The sequence below is a fragment of the Tasmannia lanceolata genome, unplaced genomic scaffold (genome assembly GCF_043159265.1).
Source record: "Tasmannia lanceolata isolate RefF3 unplaced genomic scaffold, GAP_Taslan_0.1 ptg000020l, whole genome shotgun sequence".
NCBI classification, from domain to species: Eukaryota; Viridiplantae; Streptophyta; class Magnoliopsida; order Canellales; family Winteraceae; genus Tasmannia; species Tasmannia lanceolata.
The window spans coordinates 30,073,715-30,085,261 of NW_027518697.1; the positions used below are offsets into that span (position 1 = coordinate 30,073,715).

Sequence of the window (11,547 nt, forward strand, 5' to 3'; positions counted from 1 at the left end):
TGAAATTCCAAAAAGCGTTTGAACGGATGGAAGAGGAAGATTCATCATACTTGATTGATTTGAAGGATGCGGTTCCTACTGAATTTGATTGGGATTATGCTTGATTATTGCATAGATTTTTGAAGTCCTTTTACAATATGATTAATCGTTTATCTGGAACTCTGTATGTGACTTCTAATATATATTTTCATGAAGTGTGTGCAATTGAAAAAATTCTATTTGATTGGTCAAAAGATGTAGACCCATCTCTGAAATTAATGGCAATGAAGATGAAGGAGAAGTTTGATAAATATTGTTGAGATATAGAAAAAGTCAACATAATGTTGTTGGTTGCGGTAGTGTTGGATCCTCGCTACAAATTAGAGTATGTGACATTTTGTTATTCAAGACTTTATAGCTCTGAAAAGGTTAATTTACTTGAAAAGAGAGTGAGGGACACATTGCTTCGTCTTTTTGAGTATTACCAAAGGGTGGACTCACTCTCATCATCTTCAAGTAGCACACCAAAAGTAGCAAGTGACATGGATGTTGATCAACCAAGTGTTGAGGGATGTGAGCAAGCAAAGTTAGATTTCATGTCGGATTTTAGAAAGAAATTGAGAAGAGACAAGGGTTTGGAATGCAAGACGGAATTAGATAGATATTTGGAGGAAGATGTTGAGGAGGGGGGGTCGACATTTGAAATATTATATTTGTGGAAGTTAAATTGTTCTAGGTTTCATGTTCTCTCACTCATTGCACGTGATGTTCTAGCTATTCCTGTTTCTACCGTTGCCTCGGAGTCAGCTTTTAGTACAGGAGGTCGAGTACTTGATAAATTTCGTAGTTCTCTAACTCCTAAGTTAGTAGAATGCTTGATTTGTACACAGGATTGGTTGCGAGCTTCACCAATTCCTATAGATATTGAAGAGAACTTACATGACTTAGAAGATTTTGAGTCAGGTATTTTTTTTCTTTGTTTTCTTTTTTAACTTCTTGTTGGCAATTTTAATTAATTCCAATTTGTGTAGATGTCGATTCTAATACATATATAATTATTTTTCTTTTTTGTAGGCATAGCTACGGATTTTGAAGCTTTTGATCTTGACTCATGAAAAACATAACTCTTGAGTTACTTGATTCATGGTAACCAATTATTTTCTTGTAAGATTAGAGGAAAAGGGGTGTAAGTTTGATTCATGATAAATAATTAATTGAGTTACTTACTCTTAATCTCTTATGTTTATTTTTCAGAAAATACCTATGGATATTGGATTTGAGGAGAAATGATGCAAGTTGATAGCTGGATGGCTGGATTGAGTTACTTTATTTCTGTTGATGACTTGATTTGGAATTTTGGATAATGGATATGTTCTAAAATGGATTGGGCAATGGTCTTGGATTTAGTTATTTATAACTGTTTTAATTGTCATCTCATGAACTGAAGAGAGTTGAACTATAATTGTTTTAATGTAACTGTTCCATCATTAAGATCTTTTTAGTTTTTATGGTTTACTATCTGATTTTATCATATTGCCGTGTTATAATTACATAGAGTTTTAATATCAGATTATGCATGTACCCATAATGTATCCTTCTGACTTGTGACTTGTGAGCCTAGGTGATCTTCCCATTCAAAAGATGATTTTCAGTTGAATCTATTGTCAGTCACTTGGCGCAATGAGTTATTGCTATATGTGGTGGAATGGGTTATTGTTAGGAAATTTTGCCTCTTACATGGTGCCAGCTGCTGCACTTGGAGCAATGGGTTATTGTTATATGTGGTGGAAGGCAAGATTCTACATGTTAAACCAACAAAGCCTATATATTCTGTTCCACATTGTGTTTCAAGGGTGCAAATAATTGCATTTGTTTTTATTCATTTATTCAATTTCTTGACTCTACTACTTCACATATAATGGCTAATCATGTTATTTATTTTTCCGAAATGGTATTAATCTCCCCTCGTAACGGCAATTATACCTATTGCTTTTGACTGACAGAAGTTTCTACTTTTTGATTGATTCCAGACTGCAACAATGTTCTGTATTTAGGGTTTCAAATTGGATTTGATATCGAACTGATCTGGTTTAGAGGTGCCTGAGTTCTTGTTTCAGTTCTTCATCAACTGAAAGAAGCAACTGAGCATTTACACTCTCCTATTACTCACAGAAGTAGTTTCCTTAAACAATTTTGAAAATTGTTCATCATGAGTACTTCGTAATTGATTGAGAAAAGTGCATTTGAGCCAATCTGAAATTCCACTTAGCAACCCAAGAGGGGGTGAATTGGGTTTCTTTTCAAATTTTAAGAATTTTGAAAACTTAGATTGCACTAGTTTTAGATTGAATAGGAAATCAAAAATAGTATTCAAAGCAATAGTGAAAACTTACCACACAAGAAGAGGTGAAGAGGCAAAGAAGCTTTGACACCAAGATTTTTATAGTGGTTCGGTCTTATCTCAAGACCTACTCCACTCTTCTCAAGTTACTCTCCTTGAGGATTCCACTATCTTCTCCAAGGAACTTAAATACGGCGTTCCTTCCGCCTTGTACAAATCGAGCTCTACACTCCAAGGGTCTTCTACGGCGCCCTTTGTGCCAAATACAAAGAAGATGAAATGAAAAAGCTTGCTTGCCTCTAGATAGGCTAATTTAAGGTAAAGCTCACTCACTCTCACAAGAACAAGATTGAACAAGTGAAGGTCCTAAGGTCTCTCAAGAATAATCTAAGGTAAATGGCACAAGAGAGAGATGGAGAGTGAAGATGTTCAAGAGAAGGAGAACAAAAAACTTTTTGTGCTCTTGAAATCTTTGTAATGTCCTTGGGTAGAAAACCCAAGAGTCCCTAGGTTCATATAAATAGAGGGGACAAAAAATCACAAAATATTCGCACCCCAACGGTCGTCTCGGACTCCGGGCTCGGAGCTCCGAGCGGCTATTTTTTTGAACCTGGAACAATTCTCGGAGTTCCGAGAATTTTCTCGGAGTTCCGAGCTCGGAGCTCCGAGAATATTCTCGGAGTTCCGAGAAGCCTACGGCCAGCAGATTTTCCTTATATTTTGCTGATTTTGTTTGGGCTTTTGGAACTTTGATTTTTCAAGATAAATGGAGTGTCATGAGGGTCCAACAATGTTGAGACACCACTATGAACATTCACAAACCCATTAAATTCTATCTAGGTTGATTTTAACTCTCCTTTGTGCCATAGACCTAGACTAAACATTGAGGACCATTTACATTCTAAATTTACTTGGTCTTCAATCTTGTTGGCACCTTGTAGAGGCTTTGACATGTCTTCACTCAACTCCATTGATGCTTGAGTTGATTTGCCATTCTTGTGCTTGAGTTCAACCTTGTCATGCACTCTTGAGGATGGTACACTGTGAACATTATAACTTTGCCAATGGAAATCATTAGTGTATAAAACCTTTAAAACAAATTTAGTTTGTTAATCATCAAAACAATTCAATAGGAGTACTTGTTGAACCCTTGGGCTAACAATCTCCCCCTTTTTTATGATGACAAACATAATTTGTTTTAGGGTAGGAGCTCCCCCTTTAGGGATGAATAAAACACTTTGGGCTCCCCCTAAGAGTTTGATTTAATTGAACATTTAAGGCATTACTTTAAGGATGAAAATTTGATTGCAACATTTTAAGCATAGAGCTTTGCTCCCCCTTAATATATGCATTGGGAGCTCAAATATTCTCCCCCTTTTGTCATCACCAAAAAGGTGGAACAAAAGGAGTGAGGGTAGGTGAGAGCAAATGAACAAGTAACGTGAAATGCGATAAAGAGAGTAGGCATAATACATGGTATGCGAGCAAAAAGAATGAAACATAGAGATATATATAGAGGATGTGAAATGGCATACAGAAAAATGCATACAATCAGTCAGCATACAAGGCATTCATGACACAGCATAAGGGCGACAGATGTAGATAAACCTAAAACATCCCAAAAAAAAGATCCATACAACCAGCGTATAGTCCAAAGACTATCGATACACAACAGAAACAGATAGATACACCGAATAGAAATAGAAATCTGAGCATCAGAGAACTCAAGCCATCTACTGAGGCGGAGGAGGCGGTGGCTGATGAGAAGAGCTGCCCGGCGCCTGGCCCCACTGGTCACCGGAGAGGTAGCGATAATAAGCGGCCCACTGCTCATCAACGTGGGTAGTCATGGTCTGGAAGCGAGCAGAGATCTCAGAGTCAACATGGGTAGATAGCTGCGCAAATTGTGAGGCCATGGATCGTTCAATAGCCTCCTGCATCTGAGCCAAATCCTGGCGAGTGCAGTATGAAGATGTATCCTGTGATGGATGCGGGGCCGGTGCAACCTGAGCATCGGCTTCGTAGCCGCCTCCAGCGGCAGGAGCATCGTCAACCGCTACTTGATTCAAAGCCATGCGGTTAAAGGTCTGCTCATCAAACGGGGCAGTCGGAGTCATGGTCAGTTCACCATCCAAGGTGATGCCAAAGTGACGGAAGACACGGGTGAGGACCATGCCATAGGGCAACGAAGAGCGGTAGCGGCCAGGGGTCTGAAACATGTAGCGAAACATGATGTACGGCAGACAAAGCTGGCGGCCCTCGAGAATGCTGTAGATAAGATAGGCCTCTAAGGGTCTGAGGGCTTCATGCATCCCACCACGAGGGATGAAGATGTGGTACATAAAGTTGTGAAGCATACGCGCTACCGGAATGAGGTCGGCGGATTGGACGGGCATACCAGAGTGGTAGTTCCGCGTAATCCTACCATAGACCGTGTCATGATCGATATCATCAAGTGAATGGGTCCCATCTTCCGGCCAGAAATAGTGAGTGAGGCCATCAAAGCTGATCCCAAGAAGAGTGGCAAAGGTGTGATAGTTGAGTTTGATCACTGTTTTCTTGATTTTGGATTCAATTTTGAAGAAGGAAGGAGAAATTGTGAGATTGGCGTAGAAGAGACGCACCAATCGAGGGTATACTGGTTCATTGAGGTGTAGGATGGATGTCCAGTGAAGGGCATCAAATTTGGCCTGTAAGTCGAAATTTTGAAGGACAGGAGGATCAATGTACCTGCCGGTGAGGATGCCCCTAGTGCCGATGTCGGCCCAGAGTTTCTTGGCTTTATCCCCGGTAAAAAATGAGTTAGGCACAACCTCAGCCGCTACAGCCTTTGCCTTTGCCTTCTTCCGAGAAGGTCCTTCTTCCTCGGGAACTTCTTCCGGAAAGTATTCAGGGTCTGCAGCTTGGGAGGAGCCTCCAATGTTGAGATTTTTGGTTTTGGGAGGCATTGTGAGAAGAAATGTGAGCGGAGAGATAGCCCTAAAATGAAGGAGAATAAGAGAAATAGAGAGAAATAGAGAGAAATAGAGAAAAATAGAGAAATAGAGAAGGATAAGGGTTTAAAAACAAGGAAATAGCCCTAGAATGGAAGAAAATAGAAGAAGGGGAGAAAAAAAGGAGAAATTTTAGGGTTTTAAGAAGAAAAATGGGTTGGTAGGAAGAAGAGAGGTAAAGGAAATGGTTTGAAGGAGGAAAAGGGGTTGTGGAAGGAGAAAAAGGAAGAGAAAGAACGAAAATGGAGGTAGTATTTTAGAAGAAAGGGAAGGAAGAGGGAAAGGGGAGAGGAGAAAATGAAAAAAAAGAACCGGATCCAGGGGTTTTAACGCTCCTGGACCGATTCTCGGAGCTCCGAGAAATAGTCTCGGAGTTCCGAGAACACACGCGTTTTTTTATTTTTCTACTGTCCGATTCTCGGAGTTCCGAGAAGCCTGGAAGAAATCTCGGAGTTCCGAGAAATTTTCTCGGAGTTCCGAGAAACGCTCCAGAGCCCTCTGTTCATTTCCTCGGAGTTCCGAGACAAAATCTCGGAGTTCCGAGAATTTTTTTTTTTTTTTTTTTTTTTTTTTTTTTGAATGGGAGGAGAACAGAGTTATATGTGATATTTTGAGTTGCAACTTAACCAACCATGATCCAATGCATGAACATAGATGACTTTCCGAGGGTTTTCATGATGGCGCAAGGCCAAAGTTTTAAGTATCTTAATTTAGGGTGATGGTACCGACTCCCCCTTGAAATGAAGTGGGCTATGGGTACCAATTGAGTGATTTTTAGAGTTAGGGTTGGATCATCAAAAACCATGTAGTCACAATCAAAATATGAGATATATATATACAAAGATAATTATGTCTTCTATTCATGCTTCATGTGTAAACTCTTTCATTTGATCTAGACTCCAAATGTTGAGTCCACTCCTAAGGTCACAAAATCGATCCTCATTAAGGGGTTTTGTAAAGATATCCGCCAATTGTTCATTGGTGTGGATGTACTTAATTTCAATATCCCCTTTTTGAGAATGATCTCTTAAGAAATGATGCCTTACCTCTATGTGCTTAGTCCTAGAATGTTGAATTGGATTTTTTGTCAAGTTGATGGCGCTTGTATTATCACAATGGATTGGAACATTACTAAATGCAAGATTATAGTCCATGAGAGTGTTCTTCATCCATAGGATTTGTGCACAACAAGCGCCGGCCGCAATGTATTCTGCTTCGGTTGTAGACAAGGCTACCGAGTTTTGTTTTTTGCTAAACCAGGACACTAGAGACCTTCCTAGAAATTGACAAGTGCCACTTGTGCTTTTTCTATCAATTCTACAACTGGCAAAGTCGGCATCCGAAAATCCTACTAGATTGAATTCATTCGATCGTTCATACCATAATCCTAAAGAAGGAGTTCCTTTGAGATATTTGAATATCCTCTTAACGGCACTCAAATGAGACTCTTTAGGACCCGATTGAAACCGAGCACAAATGCACACGCTAAACATTATATCCGGCCGACTAGCGGTCAAATATAATAGACATCCTATCATTCCTCTAAACTTTTTCTCATCAACCGGGTTCCCACTTTCATCCTTTTCTAATTTGGTGGAAGTGCTCATAGGAGTTGGCTTGATTTGAGAGCTATCCATGCCAAATTTCTTAAGGAGTTCCTTAGTATACTTCTCTTGGTTGATGAAAATTCCATTTTTACATTGTTTGATTTGAAGTCCTAGGAAATAGGTAAGCTCTCCCATCATACTCATCTCAAACTCTTTTTGCATGGATTGTGCGAATTCTTCACACATCTTATCATTGGTAGCACCAAATATTGTATCATCTACATAGACTTGAACAATAAGCATATCTTTTCCTTTTCTTTTAATAAACAAGGTTTTGTCAACCGTGCCCATTTGAAAGCCACTCTCTAATAGGAAGGAGCTAAGCCTCTCATACCAAGCTCTAGGAGCTTGCTTTAGACCATACAAGGCTTTGTCCAACCTATATACGTGATTAGGGTATTTGAAATCCTCAAAACCGGGAGGTTGTTCAACATAAACTTCCTCCATAATATACCCATTTAGGAATGCACTCTTCACATCCATTTGATACAACTTAAAGTTTTTATGGGATGCAAATGCAAGTAGCATCCTTATGGCTTCCAATCTAGCAACCGGAGCAAAGGTCTCATCATAATCGATACCTTCCTCTTGGTTGTAACCTTGGGCTACCAATCTAGCTTTATTCCTTTGAATATCTCCATGCTCATCGAGTTTGTTTCTAAACACCCATTTAGTCCCAATAACCGGGTGATCACTAGGCCTAGGAACTAACCTCCATACTTGGTTTCTCTCAAATTGGTTTAGTTCCTCATTCATAGCAATCATCCAAAATTCATCCTTTTCAGCTTCTTTTATGGACTTGGGTTCTATTTGGGAGATAAAGGCCATGTTGGCACAAACATTCTTATAGTGAGATCTTGTCTTAACTCCTTGTGAGGTTTCACCTATGATTTGAGTAGAGGGGTGACTAGACATGATTCTACTATGTTTAGGAAGACTTTCTACTTCAAGTTCTTCTATAGGTTGACCTTCTAAATTAAGATTTTCTAAGGGTTGGACAATGGACTCTACTTGACTAAGAGGCTCTAGAAGATTGACACCATCATCATCTTCATTAATGACATTAGGAGGTTCAAATGACTCGTCAAATTTGACATGCACGGATTCTTCCACAATTTGAGTTCTTTTGTTATAGACTCTATAAGCTTTACTATGGGTTGAATAGCCTAAGAAGATACCTTCATCGGATTTTGAATCAAACTTATGCAAGGTGTCTTTCATGTTTAATATAAAACATTTACAACCAAAGACTTTGAAATAGCTAACTTTGGGGGGTGCTCCACTCCATAGTTCATAAGGTGTTTTGTTGAGGTGAGGTCTAATGAGCACTCTATTTAAAATATAGCAAGCCGAGTGAACGGCTTCCGCCCAAAAGTTTCTTGGAACATTGTGCTCATTTAACATAGTTCTAGCCATTTCAATAATAGATCTATTTTTCCTTTCAACTACCCCATTTTGTTGGGGAGTTCTTGGAGCCGAGAAATTGTGCTTGATTCCATTTTCATTGCAAAAGGTATCAAACTCAAAGTTCTCAAACTCGGTTCCATGATCACTTCTAATTTCATTTATGAAAACCCCTTGTTCATTTTGAATTCGCTTGCACAAGTTGACAAATTTCTTGAAGGTTTCATCTTTACTAGTTAAGAATAACACCCAAGTGAATCGAGAGTAGTCATCAACAATCACATATATATATCTACTTCCTCCTCTACTACTAGTCTTCATGGGACCAAATAGGTCCATTTGAAGGAGTTGGAGTGGACAAGAGGTAGATAATACACTTATGGGTTTAAAAGAGTTTTTAGCATGTTTTCCATGAATGCAAGCACTACAAACTTTATCTCTAATGTATTTGAGTTTAGGTAACTCTCTCACAAGATTCTTAGAAGATAATCTTGAAATTAAATCCATATGAGCATGACCAAGTCTCCTATGCCATAACCAAGGGTTATCATCCATGGCGGAGAGACATTGGATGTTTTGATTTTCAAGGTCTTCTAATGCTAATGAATACATATTGCCATCTCTATATGCAACAAATTCAACTTCATTATTCTTGGAATTCAAAATTTTACATCTATCTTTTTCAAAAAGAACTTTGTGACCAAGATCACATAGTTGACTAATGCTTATTAAATTAAATGAAAGACCGTCAACGAGCAAAACATGTTCAACCTTAATGTCCTTAATTTTAATAGTACCTTCACCGAGGATTTTGCTTCTTGTATCATCCCCAAAGGTGACATTTCCTTGATGACTCATGGTGACAAAGGCGAACTTGCTTACATCTCCCGTCATGTGCCTTGAGCAACCGCTATCCAAAAACCATTTGTCCTTTGAGGGTTTTCCTTTCAAGCACACCTACAAGAATCAAAGCTCATGTTGAAGTTTTAGGTACCCACTTTTTCTTGGGTCCTTCAAGGTTAGCAACATCATAAAGCTCATTCTTTTTAACCCACATAAATTTTGTTGCTTTTGATTTCTTAACATTGCATGCAAACCTTAAGTGTCCTATTCTACCACAATAGTGACAAGTGGGAATAAAGGCACTAGTGTTAGCATGGATGTAGGAGAAATTTCCTATAGCTTTATTTTTGAATGAGGCTTTTCCTTTAGAAAAGGGTTGGTAACCAAGACCATTTTTTTCTAGAGAGACAAGCTTATTTTCAAGAATTTCATCTAGTTTATTTTTGCCACATGAGAATTTTTTAAATGTCAAATCAAGTTCTTTGCATTTCAAAATAAGTTTCTCATTTTCTTCTTTTAAGCTTTTGTTTTCAAAGATTAATTTGTCTACTTCTTCATTCAAAGCTTTGTTTTCCAAAAACAATTTTTCACTTGTATTGGTTTGCAAATCGAATTCCTTTTTCATGAACCCAAAATCCCTAGTGACATTTTGTAAGGACTTTTTCATTGTTTTGTTTTTGGCGAGTTGTAAATCCAAATTTTCATGAAGTTTTTCACAAGCAAAAATTAGTTCATCATTAGAGAATTCATGAGATATATCATCAACATCATCTACCTCGGATAAGGAGATGTCTTGTGTTACATCGGCGAGTCCCATGAAGCAAAGGTCATCTTCATCCTTTCTGTTGGATTCATTTCCGGATGAAGCACTCCCTTCATCCCAAGCCGCCGCACACAAAGCCTTTTTGCCATGTCTTCTATTCTTCCTATCCTTGTCATTGTTGTTGATGAGTGGGCAATTTGGTCGTATATGACCAACCTTGTTGCACTTATAGCATCTCATCTCCTCTTTGTTTGAGGGTCTATTTCTTCCTTGGCTAGAGTTGCCTCCTTTCTTGAATTTGAGAAATTTCTTGAATCTCTTGGTGAAGAGAGCAAGATCATCTTGTGTGTCTTCTTCACTCTCTTCCTCTTCACTCTCAACTCTTGCTTTGAAAGCTATTCCTTTCCTTTTTGTATCTTCCTTTTGTTTGTTTAAGGTTTCTCTTCCTTTTAAAATCATTTCATAAGTTGTTAAGGAACCTATTAAGTCTTCTAAGCCCATTTTTGATACGTCTTTTGCTTCTTCAATGGCGGTGACCTTGGGATCCCAATCTTTAGGTAAAGACCTAAGTATTTTGGTAACTAAGTCCTTGCTAGACAATTGTTTACCTAAGGATCTCAACCCATTTGTTATGTTTGTGAACCTAGTATGCATTTCGGCAATGGTTTCATTTGGGTCCATCATGAATAGCTCATACTCTCTAAAGAGAAGATTCATCTTGGACTCTTTCACTTGATTTGTCCCTTCATGAGCTACCTCTAGCATATCCCAAATCTCCTTAGCGGTTTCAAGAGTAGAAACTCGATTGAACTCCTCGGAAGATAAGGCACAAATCAAGGCATTCATTGCTTTTGCATTGATAGTGGATTCTCTTCTTTCATTTTCATCCCATAGTTCCATATCAACACTAGGTTCATTATATCCATTTTGGATACTTCTCCAAACATCAAAATCCAAAGATTTTAAAAACACTCTCATTCTAGCTTTCCAATATGGATAGTTTGAGCCATTGAAGAAGGGAGGTCTAGTGGTGGATTGCCCCTCATTGCTATGAGAAAAGGTTGCCATTTGAATCTTTCCCTTGTAGGTTTTCAAAGAGAATTCCTATGTAAGAGCCTATGCTCTGATACCAAGTGAAATTCCACTTAGCAACCCAAGAGGGGGTGAATTGGGTTTCTTTTCAAATTTTAAGAATTTTGAAAACTTAGATTGCACTAGTTTTAGATTGAATAGGAAATCAAAAATAGTATTCAAAGCAATAGTGAAAACTTACCACACAAGAAGAGGTGAAGAGGCAAAGAAGCTTTGACACCAAGATTTTTATAGTGGTTCGGTCTTATCTCAAGACCTACTCCACTCTTCTCAAGTTACTCTCCTTGAGGATTCCACTATCTTCTCCAAGGAACTTAAATACGGCGTTCCTTCCGCCTTGTACAAATCGAGCTCTACACTCCAAGGGTCTTCTACGGCGCCCTTTGTGCCAAATACAAAGAAGATGAAATGAAAAAGCTTGCTTGCCTCTAGATAGGCTAATTTAAGGTAAAGCTCACTCACTCTCACAAGAACAAGATTGAACAAGTGAAGGTCCTAAGGTCTCTCAAGAATAATCTAAGGTAA

General features: G+C 38.5%; 1 protein-coding gene across 1 annotated transcript; it reads left to right on the forward strand.

Annotated features, from left to right (window-relative positions):
- The first annotated feature begins 320 nt into the window (after positions 1-320).
- LOC143853951 (zinc finger BED domain-containing protein RICESLEEPER 2-like) lies at positions 321-1,094 on the forward strand. Its single transcript, XM_077363646.1, has 2 exons — positions 321-942; positions 1,054-1,094. The coding sequence occupies exons 1-2, from the start codon at positions 321-323 to the stop codon at positions 1,092-1,094; spliced, it is 663 nt and encodes a 220-aa protein (XP_077219761.1).
- The last annotated feature ends 10,453 nt before the right edge of the window (positions 1,095-11,547 follow it).

What these genes read in the sequence shown, in the direction of transcription:
- LOC143853951 (XM_077363646.1), top strand. Translation starts at nt 321, where the DNA reads ATGTTGTTGGTTGCGGTAGTGTTGGATCCTCGCTACAAATTAGAGTAT. An exon ending in CTTAGAAGATTTTGAGTCAG is followed by an intron (nt 943 to 1,053) that starts GTATTTTTTTTC and finishes TCTTTTTTGTAG; the next exon opens with GCATAGCTACGGATTTTGAA.